The following is a 21259-nucleotide window of genomic DNA, read 5'->3' as shown; positions in this document are numbered from 1 at the left end:
GTGGTGTGACCCTGGCCAACCTAATGCAATTAAGAGCCCTACCTCCCAAACTATTGCCACTTCCTGATCAGTCATCATATCCAAGCACTTCTATTATTTTCCATGAATTAGCATAATGGTGTAGAAAAGGAAGGAAAACTGTCACAAGTAAAAAAGAGAGGAAACAGAATGGAAGGAGAAAGCTAAATGAACAAAAATGATGGTTGTCCTCTTTATAGTTCTAAGTTAGTGGGTTATAATACACTAGAGAAAGACAAAACCAAAACATGTTCAAGAACCATTCACTAACTTCATGAAGATTAATGCAGTTCCATCAGCAATATTTGACCATACGCAGGTAACTGTGACCACCTCCTGTCTCTCATTTTGTTTTAAAAATTACATGCATTTATGTTTTATTTAAATAGTAAAGATTTATAACTTATCAAATCTTGCGTAGATATTTATTATGAAAATTCCAACGTATTGTGCCATTATGCGATCAATTCTTGCAGTGTAATTTCCGAAAGCTAGACAAAATAAAGGGGGGATTAATTGCGCTGTGATACAAAAGCTGCTGATTTCACTATATATAACATTACATGCTAGCTCCCCGCTCCTGACTGAGAGAAGTTCACAGTGCACTACTCAAGAACTGTTGAAAAATCTGATTTTACACCAGTGTTGAAATAGCATTGGTGGTTGTCATGGTGAATTTAAAACACGTCGAAAAGTTTGTACACTTTGGAGCTTAATGATTAAATTAAGAAATATGATCACAATGCTGTTTTTATTATTCAGCCTCACATGAAATTATAAATATATGAAATACTGCATGGTGATAAAATTAACTTAAATAAGTGTGCAGAACAGCTAGGTAATGGTCCATCGTGTGTGATAGAAAACAATTTGCAGTAGCAATTAGAAGAGAAAACTGCACAGAAGATGCCTTTCCAAATTTTTACCAATTGTGTATATTTTTTTTAAATGGCGATTTTAGAAATTAAAACTAAAGAGCAAGAGTTGATTAACAGAACGGAACTAATTTTCATCAGGGGAAAGAAGATTTTGAGGGATTCAGCCCAGTTCTTGAAAATGTAGCAATAAATGCCAGAAGTATAACAAACTAGTAAAACTCATAACTACAACTGCACATTCCAAGAGATATGAACGTAAAGCTGAAAATCTGCAAGATAATAGAATTTATTTCTTGCCTTTTACCACCTTAACATACCCTCAAACAGTTTTAGAAGAGAAAATACATAGAGCCACGTTCTTGGTCCTTTCATAAACTACCAGAAGCCTGGTTCTAAAATTATTAAAATAGACAAGTCAAAGTGGCACAAGTATAAGGCAACACTTAAATTATGCATTTCTTCTTTCAAATTCATGCCAAGAGAAATGCATTTCTTCAAGTTTGTCTGGATCGTCAAATATTTCACACTTGCACTGGTTTTTAAATTTCAAGGATCTATATACCAATTGATGCAAAAATGTCATCAATCTCATTGTCCATCTTGGGCAGAACTGCTGAATCTCCTCCCACAGAACCCAATGGAGGTGCCATATTTTTGAGATTCTGATACAAACCACTGTTTCCAGCAAGTTCAGCAGACGTGTCTCCAGTAAAACACAGTCTCTTTATGGCAGCTTGTGCATCAAATGCAAAATGTGGAGTGGGACATAATGTCCTTTTGCCTCTGTTCTTTGCATAACGTCTAACCCTTGTCCACTTCTTCCTGAGTGCGTACTTCTTTATCCTTGGCAATATCTTGTTTAATTTTGATTGTTTCACCTTATGGTTCTGGAGAGGGGTCACTGTGCTCTTGCATTTTTCAAACATTTTATCTTGATGCAATTTTCCCCTTTCAGTGAGGTATCTGCAGATGGCCATTTTTATAAAATGGAACTTCTTTGGAAAACTATATTGTTAAGTGAAAAGAAATAGTCATTGTTATGATTCAGCTTTTATGATATTTATAATTTACTGTTATTTTCATTCAGTTAATACACTATTTTCACCTCTGGCCTGGGTTTGAATCTAGTTTCAGTCTCTATGATTCATTCTTCATATTGCTGAAAGTTTTAAATGTAATAGAATAGACCTTGAAGCCCATAACATTATGGAAGAAAACTGTCTTCATTTCAGTAGTGTAAGGCCAGAAGAGTGGCTAACATGGAAGTGGAAAAGGCACACAGATGCATTGGTGGCTGGGTGAGATGGGAAATTTGATATGGTCTTGAGCTGCGACAAAATTGTCAGGGATTGCAGAAAATGTGACAAACTTTCAGAATAAGCAGCATTTCCTTCCTTTCCACCCCTTAGAGAAAGCACAACTATTATAGAAGAGATAGTGAATACCCACATTCAACAAGTGAGAATGACTTGACAACTTCTAAGTAATAAGTGTGAGCAAATTCTATTTTGAGAAAGGAGCACTGCACTATTCCCAGCAGTGTTCTGATTAAATAATTAATTAATATGTTTTTATAGTTACAAGAATCATAGAATCCCAACAGTGCAGAAGGAGGCCATTTGATCCATAGAGTCCGCACCAACCACAATCCCAGCCTGGCCCTATCCTGTAACCCCACATATTTACTCTGCTAATCACCCTGACACTAGGGTCAATTTAGCATGGCCAATCCACCTAACCCGCACATCTTTGGATTGTGGGAGGAAACCGGAGAACCTGGAGGAAATCTATGGGGAGAATGTGCTCAGTGCAGTCTCAGTTGGTTGAATGGCCTCCTTCTGCATGTAGGGCTTTATGAAAAGGGACTTACTTTTCTGGACACCTACAACTTGATTTAAATTTTGTTACAGACTTATATTTGCAGCTGAATGTTTCACCACCAGAACACTAAGAACAGTAAGATTTTATTTTCCTGTTCTCCAACCCTCTCCCAATGACTATACATACCTGTAGCCAAGAGCTTCCACCATTCCAAGTCTGTGACATCTGAGAAACTGATTTCCAAAATAGCAGGTTTCATGTTTTAGTTTTCTGCGCCTACACCAATGGAATATTGTCTGGAGCTCCCAACACAGTACATTGAAAGTCTGTGTTGCACCAGCCCTTCTCACAAACTCGTCCAGCAAAGGATATGGTTGCTTATTTTTCTTCAAACTGCAGTTAAATTCCTTCACAAACTTCTCAGTATTCTGCAAAATCAAAACTTGTTTTTTTATAAACAAAAGATGGTAGCTAAATAAGAGATATATATTATCTTGTACAATTATAGCACTAAAAAACAAAACACTGCAGATGCTGGTAACCTGAAATAAAAACTGAAAATGCCAGAAATGCCTAGCAGGTTAGGGAGCATCTGGAGAGCGAAACCATGTGAATGTTTCAGGTCAATGATCTTTTGCAAAATTAAAAAAAGTTAGAAGTGTTACAGGTTTCAAGCAAGCATAAAGGTAGGAAAGAAGGCTATAGTGGGGAGAAAGGAACAAAAGACCGGAATGATTAAATGACAAAACCAATAATGGAACCAGGTAAATGAAGAAATAAAAAAGATGGATCCAGGAGTGCTATAAATGACAATAGCAGAATCAAAACCAGAGCTACTGTCTGAAAAAAACAGAATGTAGAGATGCCAGCGTTGGACTGGGTAAACACAGTAAGAAGTCTCACAACACCAGGTTTAAGTCCAACCAGTTTACTTGATAGTAATCCCACAAGCTTTCGGAAACAGTGTTCTTTTGTCAGGCGTGTACAAGGTTCTGTTCAGAGAAAGGCATATAAAGACACACACAGTTTACAGAATATTGATTAGAATTTGTAGCTAACAGGAATACAGGTATAGCATTCTAATCAGTATTCTGTAAACTGTGTGTGTCTTCATATGCCTGTGGAAAAAACGGGAACAGTGATTACAATCTTAAATTGTTGAATGCAATATGATGTTGTAAAGAACAATGTAAAAGACTAAGGAGAGTCAGAGTGGGGACAAAGGATTAATAATAAAGTGTTAGAGAACCATACTGACCTCCGAATAGTTTGGATTGTGAACTTGCTGGGACTTCATTCCTTTTCCCAACTGAAATCCAATCTCTTCAAAAGAAATAGAAATTTTAATTTGATTCAAAAACAAATTGGATTCTAAAACTGCAGTAAACATGCTGGTAGAAAGTATATAACATAACTATACATTATTTTGGAGAAGTATGAGTACAGTTTAGAATATTATTGGAATATATTATTAGAATATTATTAAAGTGCCAAAGCAATACAACAATTTACTGCAATAGCATCATACAAATGCTCACCTATTTCACAAAGTGTTTGGTTCTGTACAGGGAGTCCGATATCTAGAATCTGATTTGTTTTAGGGGTGATGCTGTCATTCATTTTATTTCCTTCAGGTGTTGCATCTTGATCCCCTTCCAATAATAAAAGTTCAGGCCCCGAAAACAATTTGTCAAGTAGGTCTGGCTCTTCTGAAAGCTTTCCACTCATCTGAGATGGCAGGCTTGAAAACTTCATTTCTATGATTTTGGAATAGGAAAGCCCAAGCCATTGCCTGATACTAACAGGAAAGGAAAATTCCTTAAAGTAGGCCAGATGTTGAATTTTAGTCACCTCATTCAGTAACAGGAACAGTTTGTCATACAAAAGATCTAGGCTTAATAAAACGTTTATAGATAGGACCCTAAAAGGAAAAGAAAAACAGTGAAACTTCAGCAAATTTCTTTTTCTGAAAAATAATTAGTAAATTCAGGAAATACAAATAAAATTTCAATAGAATCAGTTTTTCCACTTACCACAACCTGCTGAGCAATCCTGTAACAACCAAATTTAGGACTGTAAATTCTTCGCAACGGAGATATTGAATCGTCAAACTATTGTACATTATAATTAAGGTAACCCAACTGTCAGAATACTTTTAATGAGTGTTAGACTAGGACCTCCAGAAGACAATGGCAAAGCCCTACAGTACTTTGCCAAGGATATCCATGGACCAATACACGAAAGCTCATGATTACCATTGACCTCCTGAGGTTATGAAACCTGGAGAGAGGACGAAGATCAAAAAGAATTCCAATCTCCATTCACTTGAATGGCAGCAGCTTATCAAAGATAAACATGTTGGATATATCATTTCAAAAGGTTTTTTTTCCTAACCAAATCAAAACAGCAGTGCTCCAAATAGGTAATTTCCTAGAAGCTGACCCTTTCAGGGCATTGTTATTTCCACATTAAATCCTCAATTCTGCGACAAGGGCAGGCATGAAGTCAGCTTCCACATATATAACAAATAACATCCAGATCTCTCCACATTCCTACTGAGTCCTCTAACTCTCACCTTATGCTGCCATATTGCTTTATCCAGCAATCACTCTTAAATGATCTTCAAATTCTGGAGAATTAAAGCAATATTAAGGCAGTACAAAATTTCATATCCTTACCAGAGACTTCAGCCCTTTGCTTGGAGCCTGTTTCAGGCTGAACTAGAGGGTTTGCAATGCAAAACTCCAGTTAAGCTTCTGAGCAACGCACCCACTCTTTTTTTGCAATCGTGTGCGTAGGTCCTTTAAACCTTTCCATGCTGAGGGAACTTCAAAGAGCTAATTTATGTCCAGCATGCATGGGACTCTTTGCATTTTTGCACAGCCACTTAGAGGAAGCATGGCTTCTGAATCAATACTTTCTCATGCCTTTTAGGCATCTTCTGCCTTATCCATCTCCATAACACTCTTCTGGCCAGGCTCACTTGTTCCATGAACTTCAGCTCAAAAACTCTGTCACCTGTTTTTACCATCACTGCTAACTTAAATTGCATCCAGCACCTTAATATCTCCCACTCTGAATTCTGACTCAGGTTTAAATTCTCACATTGCTGCCACCATCCTTCACTTGACCCTGAACACTCCATCTCCCTCTTTCTGCCCCACAATGCTTATGACAGCCTGGAGCTCAATCCGTAATTGCCCTTTCATAATCTCTCCATCTTTGACTTTTGCATCAGTATGTTTTTGTCCTCTTGTAAAAGGATATTTTTTGAAGAAAAAGGAATTATAAACTGGTTGTTGCTATTAGATCCTTGACAGAAAGTAAACAAATAAAGGAATTATCTGCATCAAAATTCAACATCTTAAGAAATTAAAAGTAAGCAAGAATCTTTTAAAATAATTAAATTTTAGTTCACTGAATTTAAATTTGGAAAATACTAAAACATTCAAGACAAACAAACACAGTCTCTTCAGCCATCAATAAAAATGCACCATGCAAAACTATGCCATTGCAATGGTATGTCCATCATCTCATGTAGATGGAAGGATGGCAAATGGGGTGGATGGGGTAGATACTCAAAACATTAACATAACTATTTGAACATAAGCAGAATATTTGATCACTGGTTGTGGTTAGAAACATTGCATATCCTATATATCTACAATGCCTGGTTGTTACTAGGTATATTTTAGGAAGACGCAAAGAGTACATTTGTCTAAATATTTCAAACACAGTAGTGATTAAACACTTCTCAATAGAAGTTTAAATCTTCTTCAATGATGATCACCTGCTAATGAGTATGGTTGTCCACTTAAGAAACCCTTTGCTAATGGACATAGGTTCTATGATCTTTGTGTAGCTGATGAGCTCAATCCTCGAGCTGCATCTTTGAGTGCACACTTAGCAAGTGTTTCTGAGACGTGGGTTCAATCCCTGGACCAAAGATTGCTGGCATTCGTTTCTCAGGCTCTCTTTTTGAGCATCCTCTAGCAGTTGGATAAATATGACCGTGAAGAATTGTGACCCTTCAATTGACACATAAGTCTCCTCTGAGCGAAAGTCTCCCATGCGTTGACATCTACGTTGCACTTCTAGAGCAAAGCCTTCAGGGTGCCTTTGAAAAGCTTCCTTTATCCTCCTCTTGTTCGGAAGCCTTCCTTGTGCTGGACGAAGATTTACTTTGGATTTGCAACTCTGACATCCTAAGCATATGGCCGGCCCACAGGAGTTAGTTTCAGATGATGGGCTCAATGCTGGTGCTCTTGGCTCTTTCAAGAATGCTGATGTTAGTATGCCTGTCATCCCAGCTGATCTGCAGAGTCAGTTTCAAACATCATTAATTGGACCTCTTCAGAGCCTTGAGGTGACGTTTGTACGTTGTATATTTCTGAGCCATATAAGAGAGTTGGAAGGACGACTACCTTGTATGTGAGGATCTTGGTGTCAGCACGAATGTTGCAGTGATTAAATACTCTCATCCTTAGGGCCTCCAAAGGCGGCACTCATGGATTGGATACGACATTGGATCTCCGAATCGATGACAAGTTTAAAATATCATTGTTTAACCCATGCCTTTCAATATTTCAGCCATTTGATCTTAAAATAAATTAAAAACAAGATACTCATCCATTGGCACACTGTGCAATGTTAGTGATCGAATACGGGTTTGTGCAATGCTAATGATTTGAACTATGTGACTGAGCTACTCATCCAAGTCATACAGTTGACGGAGAGAGAGAGGAAGAAAAAGGACTAAAACAAGACAGAGGAAAAAATACCACGGCACAATTACACATCTTTCATCACCCAGTTCAAAGCAACTGTTAATTGGCTGCATGCAATACGTTATTTGAGAAATAAAACAAAAGGAAGTTTGTTCTCTTGAAAAGAAATAGCAATCAACATAAATTGTATGATTTCAAGTCATGACACATGACCAAATATCACCAAATTATCCACTAATTTTCTGTTGCCAAATTCTGCAGCTATATATACCTTTGAAAATTGCAGGCAGCACTTTTGCTAATAGGTCAGACATGAAAGACAGAAAGCTACACTTTGAGTAACAATGATCTTTATCATTAATACATCAGCAAATTTCAGACTGGGACACATTACGACATACACATAGTATGATATAACCAAATTGAAGGATACAGAAATGCTTTGGAGCACATATCCAATAGACGCAGCATCAACTTTGAACCACCCAACACTTTCAGCGCCATCCACTCCAGAGCTGGTTGGCTGGGGACATATTTTGTCTTAACACTTTGTATCTTTGGTGTCCTGATGTTTTTAAAAAAGATTAATTTTAGTTTGTAATTTTAATAAGAAACAGGAATGGATCATATGGATCCTTGAGCTTACTCTGCCTTTCAATTCGATCAAACTGATCTTCTGCCTCAAGTCTACTTTCTCGTCCACGCCCCATATCCCTTAATTCTCTGAGACACCGAATATCTGTCTTAAATATATTCAACGATGATTGATGATTGCAAACATTCACAACTGAGTGAACATATTGGGTGGCATGGTGGCACAGTGGTTAACACTGTTGCCTTACAGTGCCAGGGATCAGGGTTTGATTCTCGGCTTGGGTCATAGCCTGTGCAGCGTCTTCTCCCTGTGTCTGCATGGGTTTCCACCGGGTGCTCCGGTTTCCTCCCACAATTCGAAAGACATGGTGGTTAGGTGCATTGGCCACGCTAAATTCTCCCTCAGTGTACCCAAACAGACACCGTAGTGTGATGACTAGGGAACTTTCACAGTAACTTCGTTGTAGTGTTAATGTAAGCCTACTTCTGACACTAATAAATAAATTTTAAACTTTTATTTCTCCTCATATCAGTCCTAAATGACTTAGCCCCATGCTATGACTGTGATTGTTTTAGATTTCAGTAAGAGGAAATAATCTATCCTGTGAAGCTTCTTAAGAATCTTACGCGTTTCAATGAAAACACTTTAAATTCCAGTATTGTCAGCTCAATTTACTCCCATCATACAGCAACCCTCTTACCCCACAAACCAGCATCACCTCAAAGGTTAATGTATCCTTCCTTAGAAAGATCAAAACTGTACACAGTAGCTTTAGTTCCACCAAAATCCTATACAATTGTAGCAAAACTTCCTTATTCTTAAATTCAAATTCCCTTGCAATAAAGGCCAGTATTCCATTTGTCTTCCCAGGATTTGCAAGGGTATTTCCCAGGATTTGCAAGGGGATTTTCACGGTAGTTGCAGTGCCGCGTGAATGTAAGCCTATCTGTGACTAGTAAATAAACGTGCAATTGCTCGCTGTACCTACATGCTAAATTGCTGTATTCCTTCTGTGAGCACAGCAAAGTCTCCCTGATCAAACATAAGAACATAAGAAATAGGAGCAGGAGTAGGCCAACTAGCCCTTCGAGCCTGCCCCGCCATTCAATAAGATCATGGCTGATCTGTCGTGGCTCAGTTCCACATTCCCGCCCTCTCCCCATAACCCTTAATCCCCTCTCTTATCAAAAACCCATCAACCCACGTCTTAAAAATATTTAGCGAGGTAGCCTCCACCACTTCACTTTTACAGGTTTCTTGTCTTTTTAAAAATATTCTGCTTTATTATTTCTATGACCAAAGTGAATAACTCACACGGCCACACAAATTCTACCTACCACTTTGATTTTCACTTGCTTAGCCTAGCTACATCTCACTTTGCATCCTCATCATAGCTAACAATTCCACCCAACGTTGCACTGTCAGTATTATTGACTGCATTACCCTGCTGTCTCTTTGTCTGAGTCATTAATATTGATTGCAAATAGATGAAGACCCCAGCAATGCTTCTTGCGCCAGTCAATTAGTTATGACTGCCAACTTGAAAATGCCTCAATTATTCTGATTCTCTGCTTCCTGCTCATGAACCAATCCTTCATCCATGCTAATATATTCCTCAATCCATCAACACTTATTTATTAACTTTTTGTGTAGTACCTTCTGAAACGTCTTTTGAAATCCAAATACACCATATCTACTGGCTCCCCTTTATCTACCTTACTAGTTGCATATTCAAAAACCTTTAATAACTTTGCCAAACACAATTTCCCCTTTGTAAAACCACCTTGACCGTCTGATCATACCATGGTTTTCCATTTGCACTTTTAAGGCTCCTTAATAGAATCACAGAACCTCTACAGTGCAGAAGGAAGCCATTTGGCCCATTGAGTCTTCACCAACTCTCTGAAAGAGCTTTTTAACCAGGCCCACCCATCCCATCCTACACCTGTAAAGCAGTACATTTGTCATCTACCTAACCATCTTGAGATATTCAGTGGCAATCCAATATGGCCAATCCACCTTACCTGCAGATCTTTGAACAGATTCCAGCATTTCCCAGACAAATGGTATCAAGCTAACTGGCCCATAGTTTCCTGTTTCTTTTCTCTCTGCTACATTTATGAAAAGATAAACCTGTAGACTAACACCTACTCCATAAATTACCTTAGACACATTTCGATCAGGTCTTGAATTGAATCTGAGAGTTTCATATCGTGAAGGCGCTTAATACATTGTTCAATCTAAAAATTAATGAAATAAATTCATGACATAATTTTAAATCTGTCAATTACAGAATTAGGTACAGTACACTTATAGTTGCATGAGAATACATAAATGAAAACAAACTACATCAGTTTCAAACCCAAATTTTGCACACTGCTTCATCCCTTCGCTTTGCTACAATAATTATAATGAAAGTGAGATTTTAACAAAATACTAAGCATCATGAGAACAATTGATTTTATTAAGTCATAATTTAGCACTGTAGTAATCATGCACTAGATCCAGCGTTAACACCAATTTTTGGACTAGCATACTAACCTGCTTCAATGCAAGATACGGCTTGTGCTGACGTAACCTGTTGTGGAAAACATACAACAGAGAACGCAGAACATTAAGCTCTACTGTAAGAAGCTTACTCCTTAACGCTGTTAAGACATTTTCACAGGCTCTTATAAGATCTTGTATGCATCCATCTAGAACAAAATAAAAGGGGAATTCTGTCACTTATATTTACTTACGCCACATTTTAAACACTTCATTCCAACCAACCTATTAAGAGGATCTGCTTTTCTAAGAAAAATAGTTTCTAATTGTTTCTTTTTGGGCTGGAGTTTTAAAAAAACAAACTATGATTTTATTAAGACAATGGAGGATTGTCAAGCAGCCACCTATATAACCTGCATTTCACTGAAGTAGGATGAAAAGGGAACAGACACAAAGCTGTCGCCCTCTTTTGAAAGTATTGTTCCAGGATTTGCAAAGTAACCACCCTGAGAAGGAAAATCTATTGCAGACCAAGACCTTTAGAGAATAAAACATGGAAATCTGTTCTATACAACTGCACCTAGCAAGACAATTGAACAACACCCTGCAACACTGAATCATCATAAGACCAGCCAAAGAACAGTTCACCCCATACTCCTTTGTTTTATCTTCTTTATGAACAGTAAAGTACCCTTCAGTTGTTCTCCTTTCTTACAAATTTATACTAGTGTGTTGGGGCCCAGGAATGTGTGTAACATATGAATGCTAGTTGCAATTTACTTATTTTTATAAAAATTCATGAAGTAGTTCAATAAAGTTGTCTTGCTCTTTAAATTCATAACTTGTCTGGCACATTCTTTATAATCTGCACATAGTGGCACTCCTGCAGTATTGGCAAATCACATATTTTGGTGGACATATTATAGACTTCTCACTATAATATGGGTACCACCATGAAACTGAGACCTCTGCCATGCAAATTTAGCAGGCTCAAAATTACACTGGCACTTCTAATATCATACACTCACCAGGTGTAAAGGAGTCTTCCATAACAAAAACCATGCTAACTGACATCAAACTGTTAGTTAAATTTTCATGTTGGGGATTAGGAGATTGCACCATCAGCTCTTGATATTAAAATTTTAAAAGTTCCCATATGGGCATTTTTTGAAACTTATAGTGTATTAAGTGCAAGTACTAATAGGATAATGTCTCCTTCAACAGTCTCACAGCTTTTGCTATAATGGCCTGCAGTCAGGTTACTAACTGAACTTTGATTCAATGTGCATGGAAAATTATTTTAAACTGACCAGCCAGTATAAGCACAGCTCCACAGGGTTTTATCAACGGTATATCATGTAATGGTTTTACTGGTACCCGTACGATCCCAGTAACTGCAAGTAGATACTTTTGCGCACTTTAATTAACAGGATTCTGGATTTCAATTTTAAAATACTACTGATAAATGGATTGAGGAAGTGGCAAAAGAAGAAGCAATCCTGACTTTGAAATTTATTCCATGGAAATTAACCACCTTTTCAAGAATAGCAGACGAAATTGGAACTGATTACAGTCTTGATGCTGAATTCAGCTGAGAAACTGTTTTAAATGCAACAGATGACATTTCTAGATAGGTTTGTTTCTTCTGGGGAAATGGGGCTCCACAGTTGTTTTATTTTGATTTCAATAATTGTACAGAAAATATGTACAGTTAAATTTAGAACATTTTACACAGATGACAGTTAAGCAACATTTTCTGATGAATATTACTTGTGCTTATCCATTCAACCACAGGCAAATAAATCTCCTACAGTTGTTTCTCACTTAATTCCCAACCAGCTCCCTCTGGGGTGCTTCAAGGACTGAATATTGTTCCCCATCTCACTTTTTCAAATAAATGCAAATCCTCAGCAATATCACGCACAAATCATATCCTACGTGTATGCTGACGAGCTTAACATCATCTCACTGGATTCCTCCAGTGCCTCTGATTTGTCGTGTAATATTGGATACTGGACAAGCATCATGAGCAGAAATTTCTTCCATTTGAACATTTGGGAGAGCAATGCCATTAACTTCAGTCCATGTCACTAACTCTATCCCCTAGTTATCGACTCTGAAGCTCTCTTTAATAATTACCTGAAACTGAATCATGGTTTGCAAATTTGGCATTCTATGATTCTGAGTTTCCGACCTTTTATCTTATCCGCCACCAAACCCACCTAGCTCTATCACTCTAACACTGCCCGTCTCCATCCACGGCTCAGCTCATTTGCAGCCGAAACCTTCACTCAGCTCATCACCTCCTGACTGAATACCACGAGATTAGCCTCCTGTTTTTATAAGGATGTACTCATCGGCACTAAGTCCCATTCACCCAAATCCAATTTGTCTGCGTTGACTCCTGATCTAGAAAAGCTTGGAATTCAAAATGCTCATTCTTATGTTCAGATCCTCCAGTCTCACCCCACCTTATCTCTAACCTCTTCAAAACCAATACTCATTGAAAACTTGCATTCCTCTACTCTAATCTGATACATACCTCACCATTGGAGGCCATGCCAAGCCCTGGAACTTCCTTTCTAAATGCTTCTGGCTCACTCTCCAACTTCAAGATGCTCCTTAAATCCAACAGGTACATCTCCTAACATCGCCTTTGTGACACCATGTCAAATGGTGTCTAATAATGCGTCTACTAAGTAGGTTGCAATGAGCTTCTACATTAATTATACTATATAAATACAAGTTACCATTTTTAAGATGTAGTGTTTCTTTGTGAAGTGACATTTGTGTTAGTTTTTTTACTGCTAAATCCTAGGCAATCAACACCTTTGGCCCAGAATGTGTCAGAGCATTAAATCTCGCAGTGAGTCTCATAGTTAGACTTGCTCCTGCAATGCTCAGCTTGAAATAAATTTTACCCTGCAAGTTACTGGTGAGGCATGGGCAACATGGCATCTGTTATCTCGGTTAATGGCAAGACAATGTCTTAACTAGTACTTTTCACTGTATGCCAATGCACGTGACTGTAATAAATCAAATCACTAAAATCAAGATTGAAAAAAACAGTTGTAAGACTTGAAATACAACAGTTTTCAGGACCACATGATGCCCAATAACATTTTACAGCCAACCAAGTACTTTTTGAAGTGTTATCACTGCTGTGATGCAGAAAATATGACAGCGCAAGCAGTTGTTGGCAAGTTGCCTGAAATGAGGACACCGTCTGCCAGATTTCATGATTTGTGTCTTCAGGTGACTCGGCAGGTCAATCCTCAGCAGGTCACCCAGAGAAGACAGGTGTTGCCCTGAGGAATGGGTAGTTTTTGGATCCAGGGTTCTGTGCCCTGTGTCATACTGACTCAAAACATTAACTCTGTTCCACAGAAATTGACAATCTGAGTTTTTCCAGCACTTTGTTCTCCTTTCTGTTCCTTCTCCTTCCACTGAAGTCACTTCTCCACTGCAGAGTTAATGCAGTACATTTCTAACTGTGTCGTGACTTTTTCAATGAGGCATCATCACATGGCACTGATTACAGAAACTGCCACCCCCACCACACGCATTGACATCAATGATACCTTCAGTGTCTTTAGAATGTTTTCTCCGCCCTCTTTGAGATCAGATGGTATACTGAAATTACGGAAAGATGATCGACTTCAGAAACCAATTAACTGACATGTGGTATAGTGCCCTGATCTATGGAACAGATTTCACATGATCATGATTACAATGCTGGAGGAATTAATTGGCTTCAGTGAGGATGATGGAGTTTGATCACCTGTTTTCCTACTTGACTTTTGAGTGCTTTAATCTAGGGACACACCCTGGTGGAAATTTTCCAGCAACCAAAGGTGCATTTGCTGGGTGGTCCAAATCTCAGTACCATGTAAAATGGTGCTGATAACAACAGCAATGTAGACAAAAGCTCTTATCTTCTTATGGAGATTTCTATGGCAAAGACCTGGTTGTGTATTTTTGGGAAGGATTTGCTGCCACAGCCGATCCTTGTGCTAGATTTCTTTGGCGAAGGTGACATTTCGAGAAAGGTAGCTGCTGAGATGTGGGAAGTGTTCCACAATTTCTATAACTTCCCCCTCAAAAGAATAGCTGGAGGTGTAGGTGCTTGTCTGGGGGAGGACAGGAGGAGGATTCTGGATTCACTGATTGAGAGACTAACTCTTTTGTATGCCTTTGCAAGTGAAATTGATGAGGTTGAGAGTGGTCTAAATGTTGCTTACAGTCTATCATAAATGGTGGATATGATGGAACGTCATTTTAGTCTTAGCTCTCAGCCGGTTGAGGTCGAAAGTTTCCTGCTGAATTGAAATGTAATCAAGACCTCTTGTGGAAACTGGCTGTGAATTAATTCTATTACCCCAAGTTTTGAAAATTGACCAGTGAAACTAATTTCTCATGATCAGCCATGCTTGCTGCCAATTCAAATGCGAAAGGGCTCGGTCTCCAATTCAGTTGGATGTTTGCTGCTACAGTCACACGTGGGTTGCAGGATAGAAACAAATTTTGCCAGACATCCAAGTGTCTGGAGGACTTTCTAAATGATTGTAAAGTTGATTTGACTATAAGAATATGGATGTTTTAATACAATTGTATAGGGTATTGGTGAAACCACACCTGGAATATTCTGTGCAGTTTTGGTGTCCTTACCCGAGAAAGGATCTTCTTGCTATAGAGGGAGTACAACAAGTATTTATCAGGCTGATTCCTGGGGTAGCAGGTCTGTCTGTTTAAGGAGAATGAAACCAAAAGGCCTCCTTACAACTGCAGAGAACGATTTTAAAAAAGTCTTAAATGTACACTAATGGCACACAGGTCATATGAGGAGAGACTAAATTGGTTAGGATTATTTTCCCTGGAGTTTAGATGATTAAGAGGGGATATTGTAGAAACATACAAAATTCTAACATGATTAGACAGGGCAGATTCAGAAAGAATGTTCCCAATGGTGGGGGAGTCCAAAACTAGAGGGCCACAGTTTGAGGATAAGGGGTAAACCTTTTAGGTTTGAGTTGAGAAGAAATTTCTTCACCAAGAGTGTGCTGAATTTGTGGAATTCCCCAGCACAGAAAGTAGTTGAGGCCAAAATGTTGTCTGATTTCAAGAAGAAATTACATATAGAGCTTGCTAAAGGGATCAAGGGATATGGGGCAAGGCGGGATCAGGATATTGAATTTAATGATCAGCCATAATAAAATTGGCAGAGAAGGTTCAAAAGGCCAAAATGCCCACTTCATTTTTTTCTATGTTTCTATGATGGAGTCAAAACCCTTTGAGAGATCATAAAGGCCACATAGTGTTCTTCCCGTTTGGCAAGCAATAAAGATCATATCTGTGGTTCCCCTGGATGACACAAAACCAGTTGGATCTCTGCAATAATGTATTTTTTGACAGGTAGAAGGTCATCTAGGAGGATTGCATAAATAGCAGGGATATGTCTTTATAGTTCCAATAAATTGATCTATCACCTTGTGAAAATGAAACAAAGATGGCATTGTGAAAGTCAAGAGTTAATACTGCTTCTTCCCAATTTATGATAATGACCAGATAATCTGTCTTTGTTGTGATAAGGAGGGATAAATATTGGCCAGGACACTAGATGCATTCTGCTGTTCTCATGTGAAGTAATGCCACTGGATCAATTCATGTCCACCCAAAGGAGAGATGGTGCCTTGATGTATTGTCTCACGCGAAAGATGGCATTTCCAACAGCGATACAGTGAGAAGGAGACTGGGTGGGATAGTGGTATTTTCACTGGATGAGCAATCCAGAGAACCAGGGTAATGCCGGTTGGAATCCAGTAGTCGGTGGAATTTGAATTCAGTAGATATCTGAACTTAAAAGTCTAATGATGGCCATGAAACCAATATTGATTGTCACAAAAATGGTGCTATAATCACCACCTGTTTTCAGGGAGGAAAGCATAACAAACATAAGTCCAAGAAAAATGTAGAGTGGCATAACTAATACCTTTTCTTTCACCCTGATCAAGTGTCCCTACACATTAATGCAAGTCCTCATAAAATTGAGGTCACAATGTTGTATCATAATAACAGAGTAAATATAGTTGATGCAAGTCAGTCATAATCAGAAAATCAACATTTACGAGTTGAATTGATGCTGGCAAAGGTTCACAAAAAGAGAAAATGCTAGAAAGTCTCAGCAGGTCTGATAGCACCTGTGGTGAGAGAACAGACCTAATGTTTCAAGTAGTCATCCAGAGGACCACTACCTCCTCAGAGTGGCAATCAACGTCAGATGACTAATCTGTACTCATTTATCCGCTCTAAGTTTCTTCAGTGACTGTTTCACCAACTTTGCTGACTGAGACCTGATGAGATCCAGGCAGCTTGGAATCATCGGGTGATCCCTCCACTAGCCCTTCCCGGACAATTCTAAAAGAATCACAGAGAAGGACGATGCGCTTCCTTTTCTTTTTACAGCACTAGCTGTTACAAAGCATAGAGTTTAAAGGTCCCATTGAAAATAACAGGCCAGGAAGAAGGTGTTAAGGTAAGTGTTTGGGATTTTGGGGGTGAAGGGGTCAGGCTGCAGAGAAGGGAGGTACCAGGTTGGGGTCCAGCCAAGCCACATCAGGGAATCAGGTCAGGTCAAGGGCCATATAGCTGGGTCAGGAGGTTGGGGCGAGGTCAGGGTTCAGTGGGTTCAAGTGTCAGGAACACAGAGGGAGGGTGCTTGGAGGGAATTCCCTGTGGGATCAGCACTGGGGGGGTGGGGGGGAGAAAGAGTCCCCCACAGGGACCAGTCTGGGTTATTTAAAATTGCTAAGCTGAGGACAGAAGTAGTATTATTTTGGGGTTTTTTTTTCAGAATAACTTAGCAGAGCCATCGTAAGTTAGCAATTTGTTTTCTCAGATGGTTCCCACCATAGCATAATTGTCTGGGGGAAGTTAGCGCTTTTGTGCAATCACTGGGTAAACCCTTACCTGGGAACTCCTGAGAAGGATTCCCAAAAGCACCTTTAGGGTACCCTCCAAATCTGGTGCTGAGGAACCAGGAAATTAATCAAGAGTTAACATTTCAGGTCTGATGCCTCTGACAAAAGGTCACACATCTGAAACACTTGGCAGCTTTAAAGCTCTCCCTGGTGTGCATTTAATCAGACAAGGGGAAGTCTGGTGGGGTCCCCGCCACCTTGTTGTCCATCCCACTGGCACTAAACTCCCACCCATCTGCCAAAGGAACAGCCAGTTCCGAAAGCTAGTGGTGTTTGCTACAAATAAACCTGTTGGACTGTAACCTGGTGTTGTGAGACTTCTTACTGTGTTTACGCCATTCCAACACTGGCATCGCCACATCATGATTAAAGCAGCAACAGGCAGGGAACTCATTGTGCAGGGGGCAGCACACATTCCTGTCACCTCTTAAATATTAGTCGTTTCTCTCTCTGTACGTCCCTGAACAGAGTATTAACAACATTTTCTGGCTTAATAACCTGTTCATATTCAGGTAAAATGTTCACCATTACATGAAAATCTATACAGCAAAATTGAAATATTATGAGGGGAAAGAGAGGAGAGAAACATACCAGGCCAAGAACATACAGAAAACAGCTCGAATCAAAAACCCTCACAATCAGCAAAACTACAGAGGGCCATTCTCCCATTAACCAGGTCAGGGTATTCTGGGTCATTTTTAAATAGTATATGCAGATTCCTTTGCAGTGAATGAGCACAGTGCAGACACACACACACCCCCAAGTTTACACGGCAGTCTTGTACCTGGACTGCTGCACGCGGGCACAGCCACGCTGCAGGAGGATCCCGGGAACGGAATCTCCACCACATTCCACACCGCCGCCATCTTCCCTCAGGCCAGCCTCGCGCTGCCCCTCCGCCAATCAGAGCTCAGAGTAGCCAGGGGGCGGGGTTTGCTGCAGCTGCGCTCGTCAAGGAGCGCGAGCTTCAAACTCTATTTAACTGACATCCGCGGGGACAGGAGCCGCAACAACTCGGATATTATACAGGCATAAACCCCGGAATCTGCAGGATAGATAACATCGAGATATAAATCCCGCAGTCTGCAGGGAAAAATAAATCAAGATCCTATAAAATGGAGAGGTGAAGAAGAGGATGTCAGAATTGATATCACCGACACCAGTGAACACAGTTCATCCAAACTCACACCTGAATCCTGGTAACCCGGCTCTGCTTTCCGCTCGTATTAGTTATTCTCTTTTTGGAATTCTAAGGGCATCAAAATCTGGAAATTGATGCCTAATGCAAATGCACAATCATAACAAATCTCTTGTCAGCATCTCGAGATATATGATGGCAAATGGGAACATGGGTTTAAACGCTATTGGCCCACACCTACCCCAAAGTGGGACAGTGAGTAAATTTAAGGGGGAGTTAGACAGATTTTTAATAGGTAATGGGTTTACGAGTTATGGGGAGAAGGCAAGAAAATGGTGACGAGCAGCATATCAGTCATGATCGATTGACAGAGCAGACCCGATGGGCCGAATGGCCTAATTCTGCTCCTACATCTTATGAACCTTACCCTATGTCATTAGCAGCCTGAGAAAACAAGACTGAATTAATTAAATGGTTTGTTAAAATGAAATGTGGCATGTGGTACAGGGACATCATTCCAACAAAGCAATGAAAATGCATTCAAGTATAAATGGTTGAGAAAATAAAGTTAACAAAAAGCATGGAAAATAAAGTGTTAACAAAAAGCATGGACAAGAAACTTAGGGATGGGAGCAGGGCAGTGGGGGAGAATCAAAGAATGAAAGTGAATAGGTTGTCACCACAGCTGTCATATATCATAATGTGGAGATGCCGGTGTTGGACTAGGATAAACACAGTAAGAAGTCTCACAATACCAGGTTAAAGTCCAATAGGTTTATTTGGTAGCAAAAGCCAATAGCTTTTGAAGCGCTGCTCCTTTGTCAGTAAGTGGGAGTTCTGTTCACAAACACGGCAGAGGACGAACATCTTGCCAAGGCCATTCCCACACCCCACTTCTTGCCTTCAAACAACCAGACAACCTCAAACAGACCATTGTCCTCAGCAAACTACCCAACCTTCATGAGAACAGTGACCACGACACCACACAACCCTGCAAGACGTGCCGGATCATCGACATGGATGCCATCATCTCACGTGAGAACACCATCCTCCAGGTACACAGTACATACTTTTGCAACTCGGCCAACGTTGTCTAATTAATACACTGCAGGAAATGATGTCCTGAGGCATGGTACATTGGGGAGACCATGCAGATGCTACAACAATACAGGAATGAACACAGCTCAACAATCACCAGGCAAGAGTGTTCTCTGACTGTTGGGGAATACTTCAGCGGTCACGGGCATTCGCCCTCTGATCTTCGGGTAAGCATTCTCCAAGACGGCCTTCATGACACACAACGCAAAGTCGCTACGCAGAGATTGATAGCCAAGTTCCGCACTCATGAGGACAGCTTCAACCGGGATCTTGGGTTCACATCATACTATCTGTAACCCTCCACAACTTGCCTGGGCTTGCAAAATCTCACTGTCTTGTCTGGAGACAATACACATCTCTTTAACCTGTGATTAATGCTCTCTCCACTCACATTGTCTGTACCTTTAAGACTTGATTACCTGACTCGCATTCCAACCAATATTTTATAAATTGAGTTTGTGTCTTTAAAAGCCCTGTTTGTGAACAGAACTCCCACTTACCTGACGAAGGAACAGCACTCCGAAAGCTTTTGCTACCAAATAAACCTGTTGGAATTTAACCTGGTATTGTGAAATATACAGTAAGAAGTATATTCTTACTGTATATTTCATCATACCCACTGCTTGGGAGAGTAGGATGAGTCATTGCTTTAAAGTTGCTAAAGGTAATGTTCAGTTCAAAATACTGAAATAAACTGTGTTGGTGCTCCTGCAACTTGCCTTAGCTTCTTTAGAATGGGAAAATTAAATAGCGAGCTGAAATTGCCAGCCAAAGGAAGATCAGAATTACAGCTGCAGACAGGATAAAGTTGTCCAAGCAGTCAACCAGCTATGTTACTGTGGTTTGTGGAATAGCACTGTTAGCAGTTACACCCTCTGTGATCTTCTTCCATGCCAAGGTGCTAACATTTTAGGGTCTGCACTGACTCTCTGATAAGAGTATCATACCCAGACTTGCCATATCCCTAAAACCCATGGCTAATCCACATAACCTGCACATCTTTGGGCTGTGGGAGGAAACTGGAGCACCCGGAGGAAACCTACATAAACACAGGAAGAGCATGCAAACTCCACTTATTGTTACTAAAATTGAAATGATCAAAATGGAAGTTGAAATTCTCGCTGTAGCCAGCAAACTAAGTTCTTATTTCTCAGCAGGGTAAATGGTAATCACCATCACTTGGTCACTGACCACAAAATCTGGGCCACAAACACTAACAGGGAATTACGATGTTAGTGTAATTTTGGGATTACAACCAATTAATCATAGAATCTCTATTATGCAGAAGGCAGCCATTTGGCCCATTGGCTCTGCACTGACTCTGATAGGAATATCATATCCATATCCCCATAACCAATGGCCAATCCACCTAACCTGCACATCTTTGGACTGTAAGAGGAAGCCGGAGCATCCGGAGGAAACTTACACACATATGGAAAGAGTATGCAAACTCCACATAGACAACTGGAATTGAACCCAGGTCCCTGGCGCTCTGAGGCAACAGTGCTAACCACTGTCTG

General features: G+C 39.8%; 1 protein-coding gene across 2 annotated transcripts; it reads right to left on the bottom strand.

Annotated features, from left to right (window-relative positions):
• Positions 1 to 326: 326 nt before the first annotated feature.
• rmp64 (ribonuclease MRP subunit p64) lies at positions 327 to 18482 on the bottom strand. Of its 2 annotated transcripts, none has more exons than XM_080196927.1 (9): positions 18288 to 18482; positions 10581 to 10735; positions 10203 to 10279; positions 7878 to 8009; positions 4751 to 4828; positions 4256 to 4638; positions 3976 to 4040; positions 2904 to 3145; positions 327 to 1901 (listed from the first exon to the last, which is right to left on the bottom strand). In XM_080196927.1, exons 1-9 carry the CDS (start codon positions 18367 to 18369, stop codon positions 1451 to 1453), a joined length of 1665 nt encoding a protein of 554 aa, XP_080053053.1. In that variant the 5' UTR covers positions 18370 to 18482; the 3' UTR covers positions 327 to 1450. The 2 variants fall into 2 exon arrangements, with proteins under 2 accessions (XP_080053053.1, XP_080053054.1); XM_080196928.1 differs by lacking the exon at positions 18288 to 18482 and adding an exon at positions 18095 to 18210.
• Positions 18483 to 21259: the final 2777 nt, after the last annotated feature.

Source organism: Carcharhinus amblyrhynchos, chromosome 10 (genome assembly GCF_965287045.1).
Source record: "Carcharhinus amblyrhynchos chromosome 10, sCarAmb.v2.hapA, whole genome shotgun sequence".
Taxonomy (NCBI): Eukaryota; Metazoa; Chordata; class Chondrichthyes; order Carcharhiniformes; family Carcharhinidae; genus Carcharhinus; species Carcharhinus amblyrhynchos.
The sequence above is the reverse complement of the archived record's forward strand: the minus strand, read 5'-3'. Positions and strand labels throughout refer to the sequence as shown.